Source organism: Strigops habroptila, chromosome 2, assembly GCF_004027225.2.
Source record: "Strigops habroptila isolate Jane chromosome 2, bStrHab1.2.pri, whole genome shotgun sequence".
NCBI lineage: Eukaryota > Metazoa > Chordata > Aves > Psittaciformes > Psittacidae > Strigops > Strigops habroptila.
Genome location: NC_044278.2, coordinates 68,966,466 through 68,993,419, shown reverse-complemented (window position 1 = coordinate 68,993,419; position 26,954 = coordinate 68,966,466). Strand labels below are relative to the sequence as shown.

At 39.8% G+C, this 26,954-nt stretch overlaps 1 protein-coding gene across 6 annotated transcripts in view; it reads right to left on the bottom strand.

Moving 5' to 3' along the window:
• Positions 1-4,525: 4,525 nt before the first annotated feature.
• NALCN (sodium leak channel, non-selective) overlaps positions 4,526-26,954 on the bottom strand; it is a 250,991-nt gene continuing 228,562 nt past the window's right edge. For all 6 annotated transcript variants that reach the window (XM_030476678.1, XM_030476677.1, XM_030476679.1 and 3 more), the window contains 14 exons: positions 24,334-24,427; positions 23,696-23,802; positions 23,209-23,283; positions 20,228-20,347; positions 19,090-19,158; positions 17,150-17,298; positions 16,357-16,450; positions 15,428-15,560; positions 14,652-14,767; positions 12,394-12,551; positions 11,608-11,758; positions 9,338-9,487; positions 8,531-8,648; positions 4,526-6,781 (listed from right to left, as the gene is read on the bottom strand). In XM_030476678.1, coding sequence (XP_030332538.1) covers positions 6,588-6,781; positions 8,531-8,648; positions 9,338-9,487; positions 11,608-11,758; positions 12,394-12,551; positions 14,652-14,767; positions 15,428-15,560; positions 16,357-16,450; positions 17,150-17,298; positions 19,090-19,158; positions 20,228-20,347; positions 23,209-23,283; positions 23,696-23,802; positions 24,334-24,427 — 1,728 coding nt within the window. In that variant the 3' untranslated portion in view covers positions 4,526-6,587. The remainder of the gene's footprint in view (positions 6,782-8,530; positions 8,649-9,337; positions 9,488-11,607; positions 11,759-12,393; positions 12,552-14,651; positions 14,768-15,427; positions 15,561-16,356; positions 16,451-17,149; positions 17,299-19,089; positions 19,159-20,227; positions 20,348-23,208; positions 23,284-23,695; positions 23,803-24,333; positions 24,428-26,954) is intronic.

The window sequence follows — 26,954 nt, the reverse complement described above, 5'->3', positions numbered from 1 at the left end:
TTGGGTTAGAAGGGACGTTAAAGATCACCCAGTTTCAACCCCCCTGCCATGGACAGAGACACCTTCCACTAAGACCAGGTTGCTCCTGGAGGGCCAGGAGACCTCCGTGGATGGATAAGGAGATGCTGAGAAAACTTAGAGGGAAAAAAGAAGCTTATATAAAGTGGAAGCGAGGACAGGCGACCTGGGAAGAATACAGGAACGATATCCAGGAAGCTAGGGACCAGGTCAGGAGAGCTAAGGCCCAGTTAGAATTAAATCTGGTAAGGGTTGTGAAAGATAACAGGAAGGGCTTCTGTAGATATGTAGCAGACAAAAGACAGACTAGGCATCATGTGGGCCTTCTCCAGAAGCCAATGGGAGAACTGACTACCCTGGATTTGGAGAAGGCTGAGGTATTCCATGACTTCTTTGCCTCAGTCTTCACTGGCAAATGCTCTGACTGCGCTGCCCAAGTCTTGGAAGACAGATGCAGGGACTGTGAGAATGAAGACCTTAGGCCCACTGTAGGAGAGGATCAGGTTCTAGATCATCTTAAGAACCTGAACGTGCACGAATCCATGGGACCTGATGAAATCCATCCACGGGTCCTGAAGGAGCTGGCGAATGAAGTTGCTAAGCCACTGTCTATCATATTTGAAAAATCATGGCAGTCGGGTGAAGTTCCCAATGACTGGAAAAAGGGAAATATAACCTCCATTTTCAAGAAGGGGAAAATGGAAGACCAGGGAACCACAGACCAGTCAGTCTCACCTCTGTGCCTGGCAAAATCTTGGAGCAGGTTCTCCTGGAAAGCATGCTAAGGCACATGAAAAACAACGAGGTGGTTGGTGACAGCCAGCATGGCTTCACTAAGGGGAAATCCTGCCTGACCAATTTGGTGGCCTTCTATGATGGGGCTACAGAACTGATGGACGGGGCAAAGCAGTTGATGTCATCTACCTGGACTTGTACAAAGCATTTGACACTGTCCTGCACAACATCCTTGTCTCTAAATTGGAGGGACATCAATTTGATGGATGGACCATGCAGTGGATAAAGAATTGGCAGGATGGCCGCATGCAAAGAGTTGTGGTCAAGTGCTCAGTGTCCAGTTGGAAACCTGTAACGAGTGGTCAGGGATCAGTGTTGAGACTGATCCTGTTCAACATCTTTGTTGGTGACATGGACAGTGGGATTGAGTGCACACTCAGCAAGTTTGCCAACGACACTAAGTTATGTGGTTCGGTTGATACGCTGGAGGGAAGGGATGCCATCCAGAGGGACCTTGACACTCTGGAGAGGTGGGCCAATGCCAACCTCATGAAGTTCAACCAAGCCAAGTGCAAGGTGCTACACCTGGGTTGGGGCAATCTCAGGCACTGCTGCAGGTTGGGCAGAGAAGAGATTCAGAGCAGCCCTGCAGAAAAGGACTTGGGGGTGTTGGTTGATGAGAAGCTTAACATGAGCCGGCAGTGTGCGCTTGCAGCCCAGAAACCAACCGTATCCTGGGCTGCATCAAAAGAAGCGTGACCAGCAGGTCGAAGGAGGTGATCCTGCCCCTCTACTCTGCTCTTGTGAGACATCACTTGGAGTACTGTGTACAGTTCTGGTGTCCTCAACATAAAAAGAACATGGAGCTGTTGGAGCGAGTCCAGAGGAGGGCCACAAGGATGGTAAGGGGGCTGGAGCACCTCCCGTATGAAGACCGGCTGAGAAAGTTGGGGCTGTTCAGCCTGGAAAGAGAAGGCTGAGTGGAGACCTCATAGCAGCCTTCCAGTGTCTGAAGGGGGCCTACAAGCGTGCCAGGACTCACGTTCGGGATTGTAGTGATAGGACAAGGGGTAACAGGTTCAAACTTAAACAGGGGAAGTTTAAGTTAGATATAAGGAAGAAGTTCTTTAATATGAGGGTGGAACAGGTTGCCCAAGGAAGTTGTGAATGCTCCATCCCTGGTTGTGATCAAGGCCATGTTGGATGGAGCCTTGGGTGGCATGGTTTAGTGTGTGGTGTCCCTGCCCATGGCAGAGGGGTTGGAACTAGATGATCTAAAGGTCCTTTCCAGCCCTAGCTATTCTATGATTCTATGATTCTATGATTCTATGATTCTCTTGCCATCGTAGTTAAATGTACTCGCAAACAGTAATCCCACTGCAGTGTCTTCTATCACGTGGAGGATCTAATTAGAATTTGACTGCCCAAGTCTCTAGGAGTCACTGATGTCTATGTGGCATAAACCAGTTTGTTTCCAACGTCAGCAAAAGCTTTCCTGAAACAAAGCAATATCCACTGAGACACTCAAGGCTTGTGCCAGTGGTGGCTGCTGCTTGAATTTGGGAAGAAGAAAGGGCTAATCTCAACAGCTCTTCAGGCTGATGGAGTGCTTGTTTTTTTTTTCTTAATCCTTTTCTACTTGTACTTAAGGCATTTCTTGCATTTCCAGTAAGCTACCATTTTACAAAACACGCTTTTGTAGGTGCCCAAGTAATTTACCTAAATCCCACAGTGCAGATACGCAAGTCAGGTAAAAATATGAAACCAGTAAGGGTACTAGAATAAGTATCTGAGACAGGAACCTGTGGAAGGGGGATAAAATGCCAGTGCCTGTACACTTAGCTCACTGATGGGTTAATAACTTGGTGCTTAGAGGTTCTTCATTGAGAACAATGGACAACAGCTGCTAATGTGGTCGGACACTAGTGCCCTTGGGATGAAGAGGAAGGTTAATTGAATTCTAGTGAGGCTCCCTTTGTGTTTCAGAGCAATGGAACAAACCAGGGCAGCCAACTTCCCAGGATCAGCCTGTGCATTGTGGCAAGTTCATCATACTAAACTGCCTTCAATAGAAGGTAGGAATTTAGCCTCCTAAAGCTAAATTCAGGGAGACTGAGATAATCCTATTGGTAATTTTGACTGACAGCTCAGGCCAGTGTTTGTTTTCACTTGTGTAAATGTTGCAGGAGAAGGAGGGTATATTTTTGGATGGGAGGTTTAGTACACATCTTGCTTGCTGGGGCTCCAAATGTACTGTTACAACAGTGCGAACTCTTCTGTGTCAGTTATTCATGGACTTCTGTATCTGCACAGTAACAGGAGATGTGGGCATGTTGTGAATAAAAGAAGAGAACAAAACCGAGTATTCTTACTAAGTCAATCACTTGGTTTTGGCATCTGAATCTTCTTTGGCTTCTTCTGTGATACTTGTCTTTGAATGCAGCCAATATTGAATGTAATGTTATTTTGAAGATCTTCAAGCCTGATCAGTCCTCATTAGTTAAAACAATGATGGTATTTTCAGCTTGCCAGATAAAAGTGTACTTTATGTTTTTAGCTCTTAATTCGATTGGATATCTTCCAGTAGCAAATGGTTTCAGGTTATTAATTTCTTCATTTCAAAAGTGATTGTCTGAAATCTGACCTGACTTTGGAATGATATTGAGATACATCTTTGCTGCATGTTCTCAGACTTCCCACAAGCTGGTTTTTATTTGAGCAGTGACAACAGGCACTACGCTTTTTGCCCATCTAAGCCAAGAAGACTTTTACAACTTGCTTCCTATGGAACAAAGGGCACCTAAACATCCCTGGAAGCGTTCAAGGCCAGGTTGGATGGGGCTTTGAGCAACCTGGAAGGTGTGGAAGGTGTCCCTGCCCATGTCAAAGGGGTTGGAACTAGATGATCTTAAGGTCCTTTCCATTCTATGATTCTGTGATTCTATGATTCTTTTCATTTTTGTAGGATAAATTTGGATGTAATTCTGGGAGCCAAGACCACTGTATGTAGTAATATTCCCCTAGCAATTTTTTGTTTACCTTTGTCTAGGGTCTGTTCTTGTTTGAACTTTTCTCCCAGGCTGTCTAGACTGAATGATTTCCTGACTCAGTATTTCCTCTTTGAGGCTGTTTGAACTTCAGTCATTCTTAATTCTCCTCTCTGCTTCTTCATCTTCATGTGCAAATGTGCACTGATTGCTCTGCTGCAGAGTTGGAGGTTAGCACCTTTTTTAGTTATGTTGGGGGTGCCATACTAAGGACGTTTTCACCTTAACCTGGTCACCTCTAGTATACATTATCTTCATTATCTTTGCAACTCCACTTACTATATCTGCAAAAGTAAAATGGGGGAATAAACATGTGAGTATTGCTTTCTCAGAGCCAGCTTGCCAATTAAATTAGATGGTCTAGGGATATCCAGAGTTTTGGAAGATACTGGAACCCATCTTATGAAACCATCACAATATTTCCACCACAAATTTCCCTTTCACACATGCACACATATTCACATCCAGGCTCTAAAGCAAACAAAGTGGGTTAAATAAAAATAAATACTGATATTTAGTCCCATTTTTTGAATGAGACCCCTTGTGGCAGTACTGATGAGGGTGGTTGCTGGACTTCTCACCAAAAAACCAAAGGCCCCCAATTGGAAGAGTTTGAAAAGCATCTCTTTAAATAATCCTGTACAAACTGGACACCCAGCCACTATGCAGCATAATCACAGATGATATAGCAAATGCATTTAGAATGAAAACCAGAGGGAGGAATATTGCTTAAAGCAACTCACTTTTATTGACAGAGTACTATAAGGCAAGGAAAAAATGTTTGCCAGATTTTTTAAAAAGAAGATTTGCAGGAAGAATGATTCAGAAAGATCTGCAGTTCAATATATTACTGAACTTTCAAAGATACTATATTTTATAAATCCAATATTTATCTTTTTGTCATATATACAAAAGCTCATCTTAAGCACAAAACAGAACACAAAGGAATGGATTTGCATATGAGGTTTTGTTGATGGTTATTAATCTAGTAAACAAGAGAATGCACACGTTCTATTACTATAGAGTTACAGCTGGCTAGATTTCAACTTAAATATATCCCAAAACACATAAAGAAACCACAAAATACAGATGTGTTCAAGATGACTATTAAAAAAAAAAAATCTAAACCATGTTCAACTATACACAGGGAACAAAACACTGATGCCAAGAAAACTGTATTTTATGGCCAAAACTGATTTTGCATTTATGGTGAAGGCATCTGTGAAAACAGTGCTGTATTCTGACCACTCTACATTAATATTTTGGCCAGAAAACATCACAAAGCACTGGCTTTTGTCTGCTTTTTAAAGAACATATATTTTAAATGGTGACATACATTAACTGTGAGCCTCTTACAAGATCTCATATCAGGCCATGTTAGAGCAACCTATCATTTCCATAGGAAACAATGGTAACAGAAAGGTCCTAGCTATGCTAAAATACCCAGACGGGGGCCGAGCTACAAAATCTGCAACCTCTTAGTTCTTTCCTGATGGAAGGGCACATTTTTATCCCACATTTTTGGAGAGCTTTAAATTCTGAAGCTAATGAACTCTGCTGTGTTTTGTGGCTTTTCTTCTCCACCTCCATATCTGTATAGCCTTGGCCTTTCACTGGAAAACTGATATGAAAGGGATAGTTGCTTTTTTCACCAGCAATAATGTAGCACTATTGATGCTTCGTAACATAAAAGAAGGCTAACATATCAAAATATGATGCACCAGGATAAAAGGGACAAAGGTACTTAACCACAGTACAGTGTCATGCCTCAGCTTTGCAGGACTGTAGCATGAGTAGTAACATGGCTAAGTAAAATTCACTTCTACAGCAAAACTGAGCTGTATTTTAAAAGCCACACAATAGTGTTCTGTAATTAGAACCCCCAACATGCTAATTTTTATCACAGACAAGAAGAAAGTTATCTTACGACTACACAAGGAAATGGGACCCAATTAACAGGAAAATAATTACACCATACATATGTATAACCAGTATATTTGGAAAATGAAGCATAAACCATGTTTTTGACATGCAGGTCTTTTGCTGGATGCTTAGAGACACAGTTTTCATGTCTTTTTTTTTTCTTCTTTTTTTTTTCCTGTTTTCCCTATGAAAATCAAGCTCTTTGCATAATTAACCAAACCCCAAAGATATTTACATTTTAAAAGCCAATCCTTCACCTTCTGATTTTAAAATGAGTTATCCTGTGTTTTGCATATTTTTAAAAAAGGCCCAGAAAAAAGCTTAGAATTGTAATTCAGAATCTGCACTTTGTAAAAACACTTTGCTTGAACATGAAGTCAGTGCTGACCTCTTCAGGTCATTTGTGAATAATAAAATCTTTCTAAAGAAAGTTACTAAATAAGAACTGAGGGAAAACCTAAAAAGAAGAAATACATTACCACTGTATTATAAAGTGTTGCCACATTAAAGTACGGTATAGGTTGAAGAAAAACACAGAGGTGTGTATATCAAAATACATTTTCATTATGTAGCTACAGAACATATGAAATATTTCAACGCTCTGCCTGCTAAAGACAATATAGTCTCTCTGGCTTTGTTAATACTGCTGTTGTATACAGGTTTCTTAAAGTACAGTTAGTACCTATAGAGGTGAGTTCTAACATGTAAGTGTGTGCTATGCTTCATATGGCAGAAGGATGAGCATTTGATTAAATTTATGACATTGATTTTAAAGAAATTGTACATCACACACATCTTCAATTCTAACCATAGAAAAAGATTGTACTGGAAGTGGTGGTTGTTGCAGTATGACTTAAATTTTTCTCAGATATCAAGAAGGTCCTCTCCACTCTCATCACTCTCCACAGTTAATTGTCTTGTCCACCATTTCTTGACTTCTGATCCACAAGAAGCAGCATCAGACATGGGATTCATTTTGCATGCAACAGATTTCATAGTTGAACGTCCACCGAAGCGCAGGTTGACTGAAGACACTGAATGGCTTATTGGCTTGGGTGCTATGAAATGAAACAGAAAGTTGTATTAGAGAGGATCTGCTTCTTGAACATTGTTGCTTAGAATTCAGGTATACAGGACTAGCTGAACTGGGGCAGCTTTAAACTGATTCAATGCAGAAAGAGTAAGGCTCTGTTCTAATGTAGGTTGGTTGGTTTTTTTTCAGCTCCAGCTGTTCACAGTGCTCCCAGTAATCTGCTGGTAGAGCAGTTTATCTGAGCAGTGCTTCATTTCCTCCTGCTGGGATAGCTGATGGAGTAGATCTCTTCTTACTTGGCCAATTGCAACCTGAATGGTTTAGGCAGTACTTACTTGACCTGACCTGCTGGCAAAATGGTGAAAGTGGTAAGTACCAGAAAAAAGGATGGAAAACTGCATTTAGTGGTAGCAGCTACACCTAGGAAGTGATTTAACTATGGCCTAAGGGTGGAAGCCAGTACAAGATGCTGGTATGGCTTTAGGAAAGCACTAAACCACATGTGTAAGTATATAAAACCCACAGTTGATCTTAATGATGCTATTCATGATCTTAAATATATGTCTTTGTTGGACTGAAGGCAGAGTACCTACCATCTGCTGGGCTGTACTGTGCATGGAGGTGACCCTCCTTTTCCGAGAACGTCCACTAAGGAACATTTAGGATTGACATGGCCAAGATTAGTGCTAAGAAAGGAAATACTGAACTCTTCATTCTCACTTGAAAAACCTATCCAGTTGGCTATAGTAGTACGATTCCTCCTTTGCACGCTCCCTCTCTTACTCTTTCTCTCTGTTCCAACAAAATGATGATCTTTGCTGCTCAGTGATGTTTACGTGGAAAACATGGATTGCAAGTTCTCTATTAAGCTGTTTCCTGGACAAGTATTCTGGTCACAATAGCAGGCTTGATGGTACTCACAGCATGATCATCTTTTCTACTTCCACTTAGATATGATTAAGGTCTGAACAGTGGCAGCCTTTGAAGGCAGTGCTCTAACTTGGAATAGGACTGACTGATGACAGCTGAAAGCAGGTTTATGTGCACACACCTAACCTGCTGGTCATGAGTGTGCAGTGAGCAGAAGTCATATGCACTTTAAAAGTGACTATTTGAGGTGGCGGAGGGTGGTGGAGAGTGCTCTTGAGATAAAGATTTAATAAGGCCTCAGTCTTATACCCATGCACCTCTCCCACCCTTCTATAAGGCATAGTCTAGCCTTTATTTTATAGCAGACTGTAGTTACTAGAATAACTTGAAGATGAGAAAATAAATTGGAAATAGATTGTACACCTGGCCAATTCCTGGCTGAAGTGAAGATATAATAACGTATTATTCTGGTGTAAGGTATAAATCATGTGCCTGGTATGCTTAGACAAGACAAGGCACTCAGAAGTTACTACTGCTGTTAGGAAAAACTTCATTTTCACTGTACTTTATATGATAAAAGAGAACTCTAAATGGGCAAGATGCTATCCAAACAGATGTGACAGTACACCCCCCAATCCAAAGATCCTGAGTAAATGTATGAAAAAGTAAAAAAACCCAGCCATCTGCATATGGTAATGCTTGAGCCAATCTTCCAAACTTTCAGAATTGGAAGGAAGAGGAGAGACTGCTGTATTTTATCATGCATGAGGGTACAAAAACCCTGATGTGGGTACAAGCAGCAGGTGGGAGGTAGGACTATGAATCACGAAGCCTCTCATGGTTTGTTATCGTACAGCAGTGATTTGGCATGCAGAGACTATACTGATTAACATTCTTCACTTACCTGATGGCAAACGCCATTGTCCAAATTTCCGCTGAGGTTTTCCAGCATCTCCAGAGTCTTGCCGATAGCCACCTCTGTCAGAAAGCGTTGGGCTAAGGAGCTGCTGCTGGCTGCTTGTCTGAACAGAGAAAAAGGAATCTTAGTCATAGTTCCTTACTGCATGGGGATAATCCTAAGAAGTGTTATCTTTCTGCTCTATTTCCAAGCTTTATACATGAATACAAACAAAATATATTGCCATTTGTTAAGGCAGCATGGCTTTTATTTGCTGCCCCAGAAAACTACTGGTAATAGGAAAAAAATGCACACACACACACATACACACACCCCATTTGGGCTCAATTCCATTATACAGTCCCAGTGAAGGGTACAAACTTGTTCTCAACCTTCTACAATAGAGTCCTTATGTTGTACTTTCTTCATTCCCTACCCTGGAAAATTCCAGGACTCCTACTCAAAGGACCCGGCATGCCCTATGTTATCACTCTCTGTAAACATTCAGAATGCTTGGACAGGAAAGCTTCACATCTCTGAGCCTGTAAACAGCTCATGATAGAGATGAAAGTTGGTGCTGCCAGAGTTGTACAGTTGAGTTTGCCCTTTATGGTGCTAGCAAGACAGCTAACTATGCTGGGGAATTACTGCCTTAGACCATTTTGCCTCTACATCTGAAGGCAAAGACTGAAACAAAACAAGATACTGCTTTCAACTTTTCCAGTAAAAAAGGCATTTAAAAATTAACAAATAAGAAATATGGAAGCTTTCTGAATTTGTTACAAGTAGGTGATAGTCTTATGGTGAACATACCTCTGGCTGTGCGCTGTTATCCTGATTAATAGCATTCATATCTTCACTTGGCTGTGTTGTCTCAATGCTGGGAGGATTCAGAAATCGGCTCAGCTCCTGCTGTTGACTCTCTCGTAGACTATGTATAATGCTGCATGACTGCTGCTGTTTCTATTAAGGTACAATATGTGACAACAAAAATGTTCTCATTGGTGTATCAGGGTGTTTTATTTTTTTTTTAAAGCCTTTTAAATATTTAAACAAACAGTAAGCACCAGATGTGCATACCAGATGCATTGATAAAGCTACATATATCAGATGGTCACTATTTAAATATAGTGAATTTCAGCATATGTCTAACCTGTATGTAGGGAATAGAGGATGAAACTTACAAACTATATTAAATGGAAGGCAAGTTGCTCAATTGTTTGTGTAAACCTAGAGTTTAAAAACATACAAAGTTTTCAATTTATGAGTAAAAAGTTCTTGCAAAGAAAAAGAAACAAGCTAATTGGTAGATATTCACTACGAATTACATGAAGGCAATGAAAAAAATCCTGATTTCTTTCATGGAATTTGGGGCAGGCTGTCAGTAATACTGAATAAAACAGCAGTGGAAACCTAGGGACTGAGCATAGATTTACAATACAAATAGAAAAACAAACCCACTACCATTATGATCTTACAATCTAATTTGCTTTTAAATTAAAATAAACAGCCCTTAGGAAGGGTTTCACTTTCCTGGGTAGTTTTCACATGCTTCCTCTAGAGAGATGTAGAGAATAACATCAGAATTTGAAAATATATATTAACTTCCATAATTACATTCAGTTTATAAAAGGCTCATATAATGTGAAATGATCTGAACCATATTATTAGAGTGAAATGAATAGCATATTTACTTTAACATAGTGTAATTCAATATCATAATGAAATGAACAGCAGAGTTGAACAAACCCAGGATTGAGAGCTGAGATTAAATTTACTGCCATTATTATAACAGAGATCAGATCTAAATGAAACTATCTATCTGAATATGCCTTGAAAATTGACATTTCATCTGGAATGTACATTACATTCAAATTGTACAGTTATGTTTTTTTATAAATTTACAAACACAAAAAATCCCATGATCACAGATCTCTATGGAAAACCTCCCTCACAAGAAGTAAACTTTTATAAAAATGAAAAATATATGGATCAAAATCTGGACTCAGCCTTACAGTAACTGAAAAATCAGTCATCAGTGCAACCAGATTGTCACTTTTTATATAAAGGAGGAGTTATTTTTTGAAGAGGAGAATAACTTCAAAACCTAATTAAAATTTCCTGGGTTTTTTAAAATATAAATTTTGTCCAAGACAAACTCTGATCAGCATATATTGTAGCTACCCCAAGAAAAGGCAAAAATGTTTGTGACGACCAGAAGCATTCCATAAACAGAAGCACTGGCTAGGTCTGTAACAGTAAATTAAACAGACTGGCATTTCCTGCAGGGCTGAAGCTAAGTGACAGGCCAGGACTTGCCTAATCTTCCCTCTACCACACAAGGCAGTTTCAAGCTTCAACCACTGCCTACTGGGAGCAGCCTCTACCCTAACCCATGCCTGCAGGGCAGTGACGCTCCTATGGCAGTGGTCTGGGAGAGTATGAGTACACATGGGTTGAAACTCTGCTGAGGAACATGCTAACCAAGTATGGGTGACCCCATCCCAGTCATAAGCCAATGCCTTGGCCATGTCTAATTTACTGGCATAGACACAGCTACTGTGTGCCACGGTTCATATACCTGATTTGCATGTACACACTGCTCATTTGCACACACAGTTACTGTAATGGCTCACTCAAATGATGTATCTTGATACGGGTTCCATTTGAAGAGCCATCTGCTGGTGACTGATCATGGTATCTTCTGCCAGAAGAGGCAAGAAATTCATACAACTACATTCTGTGAGGAAGGATTAGGCCTGTGAGGTTTCATCAAATTACACTGTTTTTTCTTTATTTCTTTGAGTTTGGTCTCTGCACGTGTATCTTCCTGCTGTATTGAAAAGACAGATAAATTTTTGGCAGGAAGACAGTTTTTGCCTTCAAGGTGCTTATTTTTATAGCGCTTTCAGTTGAGCTGTAACATACCTTTTTTTTTTTGCTGAGTTAGCAACTGCTACATACTTCTTCACATCAATGGTATTGTGACTCCAGAGTAAATGAAGCATAGTGACAGCAAATTCCAGCATTGTTGAGCAGTAGAATTTCTGCAACCATTTAGATACTAGTTTAGCTTGACTTACTGCTCTGATTCGCTTCAAGCACTTCTTCAGCCACATGCGTATGGTCTGTTTGGCCACCTCCTCTTCTATGGTATATTCCAGTTGCTCCCTAGCAAGCAGCTCTTCGAGTTGCAGACTCTTCCTGATATCAACAGACCTATACGAAAGCATGCTGGAAGAAACACAGCTTTTTAATTTTTATTTTAAATGCTGGTGACCTTACATTTTAATTTAGAAAATCAAAGCTCATACTTATGACCTGAGTGCAAAAATACGTAATTCAGGTGTATGCAATAAATTCACATTTGAAGCTTCCAGGTTCCAGAAGAGACTCATGGTGCTCAAAACAAATGAAGACCATATCAACTACAGCTAGCTATCCAATACAGGTGAGTGTTGAACTGTAAGCAATGAGGGCATCTGTGGTGGTTTCATTCCCCTCTCCTCCCCGCTAAGTGTTTATGCTTGGATAATGTTCCCATTTCGATTTTATTTCTAGTCAGATTCACTGTCATGTTGCTACACGCGTGAGAACAACATTTCATTACTTGGGATACAAGAACAACATGTGGCTGCTGCTGTTTATGACAAACTGTCTCCAGTGAAAATGTTAAAATTACTTAGAGCTAATTCCCCAGGACTTGTGTTTTCCACCACTAATATTTTTGCAGGAAAAAAGGGGAAATACAATTTTTGTGTTACACTTAAAATGGCACTGCCTTCCAAGCCTAGTGAATGCCAGTTAGCCTGGAGAGAAACACAGGCCATCCTGCCTGTTCTGCAAGTTTAGGGAAAATCTCAGAGTACCTGAGCACGTCATGGAAAGTGACATCACCACCATTATGGAGGCGTTCCATTTCGTAGCACATGTGCTTGAACAGCAGCTTGTCCTTGTCAAGATCCACCTCCAGCCTGCCCCGCAGAAGCCTCAGCAGAAATTTCACCCGGAAGGTAGGGATTACTCCCTAGGTAAAATTGCATAATAGATGGTAAATTATCCCTGTGACCTAACAACCAGCTCAGACATTCAACTTGATCAGAGAGAGAAACACTATTTCTCCACAGACTCTACGTCAAATCCTGGCATATTTAAGTCACTGAATACATTACTGAAAAATATACACATGCAGCCAGCTCTTCAGCACATTCACAGGAGTCTTTGCTGTTATTTGACTGATACACAATGAGAATCTGTGCTGTTAATTTTGCCAGAAATTTTCAAAATTGCTCAGGGATTTAGTTTCCCCATTTGCACTAATCTGTAATGAGAATCATATGCCCAAAGAGCTGCCTTTGAAAACCTGAAATTAAACTACAATTTAAACATTCATGGCCAGGGCTATACCTGGTTGTAAACCTGTCCCCTTCTCTGTGCAGCTTTTGATAAGAGAATGTTGGGAGTTTACTGGCTTTTCAAAGGTTTTCTGCTCTAAGAGTCAACCCAGCACGTGTTGCTCTTTTCGTGACAACAATTTTGATCTGCTGTTAAAAATCAGGACTGACAGTGTTTTCTTCTGGAACTGTGGTATCCATACTCTTAAAATATTTTGTTCTGCTAAATGAGCCTGACTGGAACTATTTCTTGCTGCAACGTGTTGTTCTACATCAGAGAGAGATACTGTCAGTGCTGGGCACGATGGATGTACAACCCTCCACCTCCATCAGTACAGACTGCAGTTTCCATCTCCAGCACAGCCATGTGCCAACTACAACCAACCAACTTCTTTCATGTTGTTCATATTCAAATCTTAGTGATGTCATGAATCATTCAGATGATGATTTAACTTGTGTAGGCATTTGAACAGCTCAGTCTCCCAGATGTTCTTCTCCTCCCAGAATCTCAGAATGGTTGAGGTTGGAAGGGACCTCTGGAGGTCACCCCCTCTGCTTAAGCAGGGCCTCCTAAAGCCAGTTTCTCAGGACCATGTCCAGATGGCTTTTGAATATGTCCAAGGATGGAGACTCTACAACCTCCCTGGGCAATCTGCGCCAGTGCTTGGTCACACTCATGGTGAAAAAAAATCTTTCCTGATGTTCAGAGGAAGCCTCCTGTGTTTCAGCTTGTACCCATTTGCCTCTGGTCCTGTTGCTGGGCACCATTGAGCAGAACCTGGCTGTTTCATCTTTGCACCCTCCCTTCAGTCATTTATATACATTGATAAGATCACCCCTGAGCCTTCTCTTCTCCAGGCTGAACAGCCCCAGCTCTCTCAGCCTTTCTTCATAGGAAACATGCTACAGTCCATTCATCTCATCTTTGTGTTCCTTTGCTGCCAAGCTGCTTTCCAGCTGGTCAGCCCCCAGCTGGTACCTGAGGCTGTTCTTCCCTAGGTGCAGGACTTTGCACTTCCCCTCACTGAAGTGTATGAGGTTCCTGTCATACCATTTATCAGCCTGTTGAGGTCCCTCTGGATGGCAGCACGACCCTCTGCTAATATCAGCCACTCCTCCCAGTTTGGTGTCATCTGCAAACTTGCTGAGGGTGCACTCTGCATCATCATCCAGATTATTAATGAAGATGTTGAACAGGACTGTACCCAATATTGACTCCTGAGGTATATGACTAGTTACTGGCATCCAACTAGAACCGGTGTTGCTGATCATCACCCCCTGGGCCTGGACATTCAGCCAGTTATTAATCCACTTTATCGTCTTCTCATCTAGCCCATACTTCATCGGCTTCTCTATGAGGATCTTATGGGGGACAGTGCCAAAATCCCAGCAAAGCCCTTTTGAAGATCAGACACAAAAATGGACGTGAGTCTATAGACCTCTTGGGGAACAACTCTCAGGGAGCTGGAAGGAAAGATGTTATTGTACTGATTCTATGAATAGCTAGCTACATTTGATTTTAAATCTACTATTGTAAGTACTTCATAGTAGTAAAGAATAGAGGTCAGTATTTGAAGGCCCATGAACAATGTTAGCTCATGCTCACTGAACTTTTAGAACTTGAACAGTAACTGCTCTCTGAGTTTTGTCAACACACTTTGGTTTCCCCATACACTTTTTCAAGGAAAAATGAAAATTTGCTGGATTTCTGTGCTCATTATCAAGTTTCTTACCTCTCTTTTATCATCAACCATGTTCCATATAATTTGAAAATGCCTAAGATCATTATAACTTAAAAGTTGGTCTTCTTCAGTTGAGTAAAACAAGGAGAAATTCTCCACAATGATAGCTGAAAACCACAGAAACAAAATACATTTTAAAGAAAGCCTGTAATTAAATTCTGACTGGGTAACATCTATAAGCAACAATGAATTTCAACAGAATATTAATTCTGTTGTGCAAACTTCACGTTAATAAATGCATTCAGCTGTATGTTCAGATGAGGATTCTGAATGGGTACTATACTGTTGTGCTACATCAATATTTACTGTGCTCATTTTTTAAAAGTTGTAACTATCTAAAATGCTGGGGATAAATGTATATCTTAATATAAAGGTATATCTTAAATGCCTAATCTAACATCTTCACCTAGTTGATATTGGAAGATGTAAATGCCTAATCTAACATCTTCACCTAGTTGATATTGGAAGATGTTAGATTATCAACTAGGTGAATTCCAGTGATGCTGGAAAAATGTTAACTGGAAGAAGGAAAAGCTCAGGAAACAGTATTTCTTAGGGTAACTATACTCTACAAATACAACATATCTCTTTGTTCAAAAACTTTCATCCCCAAACTTCCTGAGTTCTAGCATACACCAGAGAAGTATCAAAACCATCATATGCATATAGGGTAACAGTGAATTCATAACTGAATAGCACAACAGACTTGCATCTGACATACAACATGCCAAGATGGACCTTTTGTTATTAATGTGTATTTTACTTACCAACAAGCAAATTTAGCATGATGTAGGCAATGATGACATAAAATGAACAGAAATACATAAGAGCACCAGCATAATTTCCACAGTCTGTTTTCCAGTAGGTGCTGTTATCTGGCGTACAAAATGGAGGCTGGACCTTCAAAACAAGAAAACAAAGTCAAGCAATCATAAAAAGAGATTCTTAGTTTCTCTGCAATAAATACAATACTTAGGACTATAATTTCTTTAAAGCTTCCCAATTAGTGAATAATACTATGGGCATTATTATGGGCGGGCTTTTGTTATTCTTTTGGTAGTTAGAAATCAGAAAACAGAGAAAAGTATGACAGAAAAGGACTAGATGTGGATCTCACAACCATACACAAGGCACATTGTGCTTTATGCCACTGTAAAAAACCAAACAACCTGGTGCTCTGAAATGTGGTGGTTTTCAAAAAGCTTTCTTGCCCATTAATTTTAAAAAGGAAGGGAATGTGATTTTTATCACAATGGAAACCACAGACAGAAATTTACTTAGGCAAAATAAAATGATTCAAGGACAATTTTTGAGGTGATTAAGACTACCACTCACATGGAATAAGCCAAAGTGCAGGCATTAAAGACAAAGTTAATCTGAAAAGTCACTGTGCCTCAGTCAAAGCAAAGACAACAGTGGAAAAAATGAGTTACTGCACCTCTGATTTTTAAAACATCTTTATATTTTTGTTTTTAAATAATGTAATAGTCTAGCCCCATGAAATATTACACTGTGAGTCTGTGATTGGAACTGCAATTTGTGTGTCGTTCTGGGGTTTAGTGAACATTATTGTCTCTTGAAGAGATAAAGGCAATCGCAACATTCCTTGTACAAAGCTAAAATACTGGAAACGCTTTGAGATGCAAGAACGTCTCCAGTTTCTTGCCAACTTTATCTCTGGCACTATTGTATTTACCATGCAGTCATGCATAATTTTGTTCCAGTCTTCTCCAGTAACTATTCTGAAGAGTACAGTAATAGCCTTGCCAGCTGATGAAAAATTTGCATGTCTGTTTTAAAGAATAAGAGAGAGAGAGAGATCATTTCACATCCCAGAACTAAAATGTTGGCAAGAATAAATGCAAATAATTTCCATTTTCTATTGCTCAACTATTTTAATCTAAAAAAATAGTTACAGAATTATTTGAATGAGCTCACTGAATTATTTATTCCATGACTCAAGATGTAATAGCTGAACTCTAGCTCAGACACAGGTCTCAGTGTTTTGTCTCATTTTATCAAAGATCTAACACAGGCTCAAGGCCAGATCCTATCTCCTGTCTCCATTCTCTTCCTGAAGCCTGATGATGCTATTGACTGGGAAATCTTCAGTTAATATCCAGTTCACAGAACTGTCCTCTGTCTGTATCAGGCTGATATACAGACTGGGTCTTGCTGATAAGGTGTCACAGGTACAGTGTGTTTCAGCAGCTTGCAGCTAGTGCAGTGCTGCTTTGAAGCGTATTCCAGTTGGCATAATGAAGAATAGCTCTCGGTCTGCTCTGGGCTGGATTGGGTGTCATTTGGTCTGAGGCACAAGGACTGGAAAGATGGTTCCATGTCTCCTACCTGAAATTCTGTTTAGAGCTCTTCAGCTAGACCTGGGGACTTGCCTGGTGTTTACCATAGATAAACTTCTCTCTAGCAGAATGTAATTTTTTCAGGCTGTTCAAAGAACATCCCCATGAGGTAGTAAGTACATACTGTACCTGTTAATGTTCTCTCCATATTTCACTGTACCAAATAAAACTACTCCAGCAAAAGCATAACAAAGAAGCAGTAAGAACATTCCCACTATGATGAAGAAACTCTTGTACATGCTGACAACCACAGTCAGCAGTAGCATTTTTAGTGTCACCTGGAAGGACAGAGAACAAGCAGTCCATGATGCCATTCAGGAAAGCAGAGATAAAAGGGGAAAGAGTTATTGCAGCTGCCATTTTGACAATGAATTCTTTACACATATACGCTAATGGATGAGCCCAGTGAAAGGCGACATTATGAATCTCACTGGAATTGAACATTTTGTGTCCTCCTCTGAAATTTAGTAGACTTTTTACTTGTTAAAGAGATCTGCATATCCATCTAATTTGCAAGGTCACAATGTTGTTCCTCAAAGAATATATATGGGATAATAGTGTAGGATAACACAGCAATAATATAGCATTAGCTTAAGTATAATATTCTAGGATCAGTATACTCCAGAAGTATCAAAATCAGCATTGCATGAACAGTGCTGCAGTAAACTACTTTGGGATTATCAGAAAGTGATGCTAACTGTTAGATGGAAACAGATACTGCAGCCTACCTAAAAGAATGGGTTGATGTATAGAGAAGGGGATATCCTTAAGATCAGCACAGCTTGATTAAACTAGTAATTTCTCACACAAGTTGGCCAAAGAGCTTTAGAGAGCATAATTTTGGAAATTACATAGGCCGTAGGCCTAGATAATAGATATTACTTTCCCATACATGCATATTGTACATTTTACTCTTAATATTGTCTTAGCATGCTTAACCACTTTGAATGCTGTGGAAAATTCTCTTTAATGGGACTGAGGGTAGCAGTTTTCTTTAGAAACATGCCAAACTGATAACTCATGCTGACTTTTGGTCATCAAATTACATCACAACAGATAAATTAGCGAAACTGATACAGCTCCTAACATGAAAGCAGAAGTGCCTAGGTTAAAACCTTGAAAAAACTTCAGAATCAATCAGAAAGCTTTGAAGGCAATCACTTGGTCTGACTGCATAGAAGCAGCAAGGATTTTTCATTTGACTTCCAAGGCTCTACAGGCTCTGTGTAGTTTGATTGAAAGAAAACTTTTTATCGTTACTGAACAAACCCTCTGACTTACTGTTCTTAACCCCAGCAACCTAGTACAGCAGTCTTTTCATCACATTTACTTTAATATGTCAGACTTCACAGAAAATGTTTGGATAGTCTTAAGAAGTTCTACAGCAAGAGCATGCAGAGTGTCACCACTTGTTAAACAAATGTGTTTGTTCTCTGCCTATGCCTATTCTGCCAGCCTACTCTCAATTACACCAGAGCAAATCCAAACACAAGAAATACAAACTTTAGAAGTAAGTTGCTTTGTCACCATGCCAGTGTTTCCAGAGGAGTATCCTGGCCCACTTTTTTTTTTAATTGAATGTAAGTTCTTTACTGTGATAAGACATACATTGTAGAGACACAAGACACAAACCTGCACTCTGGAGGAAGAAACTTCTAAAAGAAAGCACTCCCGTAATGAGTGCATTAACCACCACTCGACTGGCCTTGCAGCGAAAATAAATAAGTAACATGCACATCACACCAATAGCAAGGACTGAAAGTAGCACAATATTTGTTCAGAGTTTTAGAGAGTGTTTTTAAAATCTGTATGGCATTGCAGTTGCATTTTTTATATTTTTGCAAAAAATGCAGCTTTTCCAGTAACTGTAACATAGTGCTATTATATAATATACCTAAAATCCTGACATTTTAAAGACAGCATGTAAAAACGGAGGCTGCTGCTTGAAGTCTCATTTTTTTGGCATATAAAATGGAGCCTTACAGAATGTGCACTAGAGACACATAGCATCTAGTCCTTTAATCTATACATGAGCACTGCAATGGTTGTAGTTCCTAATTTATACTTACATGCTTCCCACAAATTGAGAAGAACCTGAAGACAATTACGCATGCCCCCATCATGTATGTGTACGCATTCTGGAACAGAAACACAGAAGAGTTAATAGATTGTACCCCAGGGATCTCATGAGAAGATCATGATAATTGGTCTTTTAATAATGTAGGGCAGTTGCCATATTAAACAAGAGAAATCATAAACCACTAGCACTAATATTTCAGCAACAGTGGAGCAGTAAGAAACTAGCAGAAGATGCTCTACCACTTCAAAAACACTAACCCAACCTCCCCATACATCAAACCAAAAAACCCTCAATCCTCTATTAGCTGGGCTGCAACTATGTTCAGCAGCCCTAGTCTGCTTGTCTAGGCAGCTGCTGGCTTACAGAATCTCTTCGGGCCTTCCAAGCCACTCAGCAGCAGGGAGCAAACTGTGAATGTCAGGGCAAAATGACTAGTCACACAAGACAGGTTTTCATCTGAACAGAGCTTGGGGGCAGACAAGAGAGAAGCCTGCAGGCATTACAGGGTTGTGACTTCGACAACTTGTGATTGATGACAAGTATCAACTATTTCTTCTCCTTCCCTTGTTACATAAGGGAACCAGGGGTGTAGCCAAATTTTAAAAACTGAGGTGGCATAGAGGGAGAGCTGACTTCCCTTTCCTCCATGCCTTCTTGGATTAAACATCGACCCTTAACCACTGGTTTTGGAACCAGTGGTCCAGAATTGCTGCTGGGTTTAAGACAGATTGTATTGTTCAGCAATTTTGAACCTATGCCTTCCTCCAGTCCTTTGTTTCTGTGTGGATTCTGTACACTGCCTCTTTCTTCCTTGATGCTCCCAAGACTGCTGTTAGCAAGAGCTCTCAGTCTCTTCACATTCCTTCCTTTCCTCAGATCCCTGCTAAAGACTTCAGTTTTCTACCATATTTGCAGACTACCTCATACCAGTAAGACAACTTTTGTACTTCGTCATTGCCCAAGACAATGAATCCTTCTTCTTAGTATCGAGTTCAATTTGTTTCAGCCATATTTCAGCCTTATTAACCTCCCAAGGATTTATCTGGATGAACAGCAGTGATCCCACTGCTGGTGCTTAACAAATAAAATCAAGCTTAATCATGGGAACTCTGTTTTGTAAATCTTACCAGTAAGGCAAAGTGAAGTATCACCCATATAACTCCAAGAGATGTCACCAAGAGATCGTATCGATTTCTTCTGCTTTGCCAGAAGCCAGCAGGTGACATGGCAATAATCTTCATTGTGACCTATGGATAAAAACAATTTCTCAGTTGTATTGAAGAAATTATTATTTCTTGCTATAAGAACCTTTTCCATTCTCTAAAATGTTTGATTGAGCTCGTTTTACGAAATAGTTTCAAACAGCCAAGCACCGGTTTCATGTCAGCTAACTGTTCCCATGTGGACAAGTTAGGCTGCTAGACGGAGGAAAACTGGTACTTGTGCAAGACCACAGATGGCCAAAAGCAGGAGACGCACAGTGTTGTGGAAGCCTCTCTCTCTCTCCATCAAGTATCGAAGGAAGGAGTGCAGCTGACCACCTTAGACTGAATGCTTAATGTATAGATTGCTGAGGTGAATCTGGGCTTAAGATTTCTCATAGTTAAGCAAGTAACGAAGTTAGAAAATTATTATGTCAATAATACGTAGCTAAAAGAGGTATAGTATCCTATCTAGTTAGCTGTCCATGAGTAGGCTAAAATCACATAAGCACATTGTGTTCTGTAGCACCTATAGTTCAAATTATTTAAAAAGCTTTTCCATATTGCAAATATTTCTTGCCATAAAGAATACTCTGTACTCGGCACCATCGGTATTCAGCAGATGTAAGAGAAGAAAGCTAAGAACTGTAAAGGCAGTACGTTTTACAATGTAACTGGTAAAGCAGCCAAAGTGCTTGACATTTTCAATATAAGTAACAGGAGTGTAGAGAAGAAGCTTAAGAATAGATACTGATAAGAAATAGTTACAACAGCTAACAGATATTGAGGTAGGAACAATGGAAGGAACACTGAAGAGTTTCTCATATACAATTTGTATTAAACTTCAAAGCAAGTCAAGTGTTGCTACACAAAGGCTATAAATGTCAGACATTCATTACATGATTTTTTCCATCCCACCTTGCAGCATTGCCATTTAGCAGTATTCTTTACATTTCTGAAACCAAAACCATATATAAAATGACACTAGTTTGACATAAAAGGTTGATTTTCCAGTTATTTTTTTTGCCATGTAATGTTTTCTGAAGCCTGACTACAAAATGAAGAATATGGTCTCTGAATCTCTAATTATCACTAGAGGTACCTGAAGGTATCTTGCCTCCTTCTACCCAGTCAGCTGAGATGCCCTAGAATACTGGAGATAGATGTGTGGGGCTGGCAGGGATGTCAGAAGACTTGCAAACATCCTTGCCGTTTTGTAGCAGATAGTGCAGGCAAGAGGAGATCATCTAAGGTACCCCAAAAAGCTTTTGATACCTTCAGTTATTTAGGCAACTGAATCTCACCCTACAACTCCCTTGATCACAGTGACAGCTTAAACACCTATCTCACATGTAGAATTTAAACGCCTAAGTTCAGGTATCTATAATCTCAAACTGAATACCACACTGTGCAAATAAAAAAATCATATCTCATTTTATTATGTGATCATCAGTGTGGCAACAGAAGTAAGACCTCCAAATTCTTCCTGTTCTTCCATACCACATATACTCATGTGAGCAGTAAGGGTTTAAGGCTGAATCAGGAGTCCTTAGACTGGACACAGGGCCATTAGCTATGCAGATATCTTTGGCCTTCCTCATGGACCATGGCTGCTAGTGGTAGCACTGTATACATAACAGACTCTGTAATCAGACTATGATGCATTAGGGAAGATCCTGGGCAGGAAGCTGCTTCCTCTCTCCACAAACCGTGTGCACTCACAGTGTGATAGCTTGCCTGTTGAGACAGTCAACAAATTTTTCTTGGCTCTGACAAAGTTCCTGTGAAATTCTAGAAGTGCATTTGTTTCCCCTGGCAGTATAAGAGGAAAAAGTATTTCTAAAGACATAGTTACAAGGTAAATTAAAAGCTGTCTGTGTATGATACAAATCAAACTTTTCTGTGTCTGCTCAGTCTCTCAAGAGATACTGATTTCTCCTGGGTAGGGGAAAAAGAGGCAACAACATGGACATACTCTAGCTACAAGGTATTCACATCATTTTTTATTCATCACTGCTGGCAAAACCTATCATTGGAACATAGGAACTGTCATATTGGATTAGAGCAGTGGGAAATGTAGTCTACTATCCTGTTTCCGATCGTGGTCAGTATCAGCTATTCAAAGGGAACTGAACTTACAAGAGAACTATGTACTAACCTAACAACAGAGGAAGCATCTTCTTTAACCTCATAAATGTGTGTTTTGTTACACTAGAGATAGCCTTATACATAAAAAGAACAAAAGCTTTTTAAAATGTGTTTAAGTAAGTCCTTAGATTCCAGTCTTGTGAAAACAGGCTAATTAAACCTTGCACAGTTGGTTGTAGTTACAATTTTCTCACAGAGAACTGTTACCACACAGGATCCAGATATACGCAACAAAAGAGACACAATACTGGAATTTGACATAGCTTATTAAAAGGAATTAAATTGAAATATGATACTTAAAAAAACCCAAACAAACCAACAACCAAAACCCAGAACTGAGAGAGGTTTGATGATGTCACAGCTACAGAACAGTGGGTATTAACGCACCAGGCAAAATATAGATGGATCAAGCAGAACTTCCATGATAAATCACAGACCCTGTGTTGTACAGGCTGAATTTAATCTGAGATGATCTGCAAGCAAAGATTCACTGGGTTCACTAAAACACATGGTGAAATGCTCAGATTCGAATATATATAAAAGGATACAAAGCTCAAGGTGGTGGTGAAGAATGATTGTAACAAATTAAAAGTTTATCCCTGCAATACATGTTTAAAGATAAGTGACATGAAGAGTCCCAAATGCACATGTTCAGAAATAAAAACCATAGCAAAGAATGAGACAACATCCCTAAAGACAAAATGAAATATACACATACTAGTCTTAATCTCAAGAAGTCATAAAATATATTACTTTACCTCAAGGACAAAAATGAAGGTGAAAACAACAGACATTGTTGCTAAAGGCACAGTCACTGGATCTGCAGCATCCCACTGAAATGCAAACAAAACCCGTTCACAGAAGAGTAGCTGTTAAACAGAACTAAACTGACTTAAAACTTCATTGCCTTAACTTTTCTTGCAGGTTTTGTTAATGAATTACAAAGTTAATTTCACTTTAAAATACACTCGGAGAGGAATGGCATCTTGGTATATTCTCTCACAGATTTACAGCTTAACTGGAAATTAAAACTGGGGACCAGACTACAAAAAGGCAGAAATTCACTCAGCTCCACAAGTTATAATTAATCTACAGTGATCTGTGCTAACTGAGATTGCTGTATCTAAAAATCATGTTTCTGTACATTCATCACAGTAAGGGCTCAACTGATCGTTAATTGGTGTTAGGAAATGCACAACACATACTATACTACTATAATGAAATGCTTAAAAGAAACACAATTACCTTAACTGACAACAACACAGACTGGGCCAGAACAAGTACAGCAATAGTTCTCTTAAAAAATGGATGCTGAGTTATATCATACATCTTAGCTCTAAAGCCATCGTTATCTGAAAAAGAAAGTTTGAGGAGGAAAGTTAAAATACATACTGGTGTTTTTCCCCTATTTCTTGACATTTTTTCCATGTTCATTAGTGGCAAAATAATCCTTTACTAGTTTCAAAATACATTTCTAATTTTCTGCTACAATTTTCCATATCAAATAGGGCTTCTGAACATATAATTTCAAATACTGAACACAGTGTTGCATGAAGGCTTTGGTACTTGTGGGGCAAGTGCATCATTCAACTGCTGTCAGGTTAATACATTCCATTCATATCATTAATAGCCAACTGCAAATATTTTCATCTAGAAAATAATTTTTTCATTAAGGCTTATCCTAAAACCATCGAAGCACAACCTTTTTCGGGGTAGATTTTAATAGCCTTATGCAGAGATCTGTAGTTGGAGCCTGTTTCCACATTAACTTACGCACAACCTCCTAGTGGCCTCACGATTACAATTTTAATTTGAATCGCAGACTCCTGGGGAATTACGAACACTGGGGCACAACATGAATAAAACCAAAATATCTTTGATACCTGGACGAGGTGGGAGATGAAGAGGTTGTGCTATCTTCAGTCTGCTTTTCAGATCTTCCCATCGCCTCTGATCTACAGTCAGTAAAGCTGTCCCCTTAATAAACAAAGAGAAGCGTATAAAGCTTTTATCATATAAAAGCTAGAACACTGAATGCTGTAAACATGAAAACAACATTCGCTTTGGTGACTGAAATAAAGTTACATACGCAACTCTCCTTAAATAATACACCATTTGGGTAAAGGAGTCTAAAGTATCCGCTGTTACTCAAGAGGATTTCTGGATGCATTAGTTGTGAGTTTCTGGGACTCAACTCAGCAGGCTGAGTTGTGGCTTTTTCTAGCAGCAGCCCAGTGTGGGCAGTGAAACACTGCAGGACGTCTTCCATTTGACTGAACATCATTTGCCAGGAAGCACTGTTTTAAAGAGTGGTCGATTTTGTCTGGACTTTGCTACAGAAAATCCTGTGGCTCATCAGTACCACTACAGTTTCTGGAGGAATGAGCCCTCCAGGAGACTGAGGGCTCTCCCCAGCTTTTCTGCTTGGGGTGTAATTGAAATAAAATAATAGTATGCTATGAATCTACAAAAGCCCTCCACAAAGGAAGCACAAGGAGAGGTGGAAATAAACCCTTAGGGTGGGCGGTGATAGATGGTAATGTGTGTGTTTTCATAACATAGGAATAAACAAGCAAAGCCCAAACAGAATTTAATATTATTTAAAATGACCTTGAAAACAAAATGAGGTCCTCATCACTTCAGAGAACTGTAAAATCTCATGGAAGAAATCTGGATTTATAAAAACAAGGGAGACCTTTTCAAGGTAAATGTCACAAGCCTGTCTACCGGAGGCTTAGCGGCTGCCCCAGTCAGCACGGAGCCTCACTGCGTGGGGCAAGGACTGGTCTGATCTTTGGGACTCGCCTGGGCATTGGCTTGTGTAGATACTGGAACTGCAGCTGGCTGTGCAACTGATAAGGTCAGGATTCGTCCTTCTCAGTGGACATAATCTCTTTATAGAGCTCTGTCCCCACACCACACACTGGGAGTAGGTGCCTTCCAACACAATGCGGACAAAGCAACAGACATGAGGATGCCTATTGTTCGTGTCAGGCCTAAACCATACCATTTAGAAACACCTAAATTAAAAGGCAATTCATTCACCCCAGTGAGTGTGTCTGGTTTATATTCTTGGAGAGCTTTCACTACAAACAAGACAAAAAGTGGCAAAAAACCATGGACCTTTGTAAAATTCAGAAATGGTGATGCCCAGTTGTTCTGTTGCTGAGAAACTACCATTTCCACCAGCGGGATGATTATAAGGGGACCACAGAACACAACCCTGCGAGTGGGACTGCTGCTGGAGGAGCTGCATTTGCATTTGGACTTCAACTCAAAAATGACAGATAATATTTGAGCCGATCACATCTTCAGTGCTGACTGAACACGTGGCACTTGGGAGCTGTGACAAATGATGGGCAGGTGTTGTGCAATGGGTGGTGACAGAACACTTTGGGCTTGTGCCCTGTTGCTGGGGCAGTTAAGGACCCAGCCCCGAGCCCCCATGTATCAGCCACGAACTTTCTAAAGCCAACATTTACTTAAATCACCAATTGCTTGGCCGAGTAGCTAGTTTTAAAAAGAGGCAACTTAACCTCATACAGCGGAAGGTTTGGCTCTCTTCTTTTTGGACTAGATGCCAGCCATCTCTCTCTCTTACTTCATATTTCCTTCAGTTCCTAGAAATTTCTTCATTCTACTTGAATATTGATTGGGCTGAGATTTCCCCCCATTGCATAATTAACTAACATATTAGTCTTTTCAATTCAAATCAGAAGTTTTCTTTTCCCTATAATAAATGCATAAAAAGTAACATGTATTCAAGAAAAAAGAAAGAAAACCAAACATTACATGCCACAGCAGTTACCTGAGGTTACTAAGAAACAACTGAATAAGCTGAACCAGATGACAAATGATTTATACTGACTGTATTTTTATTATTATATAAATTCTACAGAAATACTGCATGACATGGTTGTTGAATGTAATTTACAGGAAACTGTTATTAGTGAGTAGCTTTTCTGGTGTTCAGACTAATGCTTTCCCTGTATTCAGAAGCAGAATTAAGGGAGGAGAGCATTCATAACTAAAAAGGTGGCCATAGTTCGAGGAAAACATACAAGCAGAGAAATCCACCCCAAAAGGATAAATGTAATAATCTGATAATTTTCTGAAAATAATGGGAACCCTAATTCAGGCCCTGCACCTCAGACTTCCGCATTTATACTGGCAGCTCATGCAGGGGTCATCAGGGCTAGGATGACTTGTTTAGTTATCCCCTGTGCTCACAGCCCTTAAAAGCCTCACGTTCACACCTTCCTGTTCCTTCTCACTTTGAATCACAGTGGATGCAAGCAAACTTTTACTTTTCACATTAATTTGAGCTGTCCTGTGTCTTTAAAGACGCATATCTAGGAGGAGGGAATGAAAGAAGAATCTGCTATACAGTCACATATAATTAGGAGTATCTTTCCCCTGTTCATGTTTCAAACTTTAAAAAACTGGTGAAAAATTTATACTGATATTGTGGGTAAATCACTTCAAAAGTAACCTGTGTTCTGAT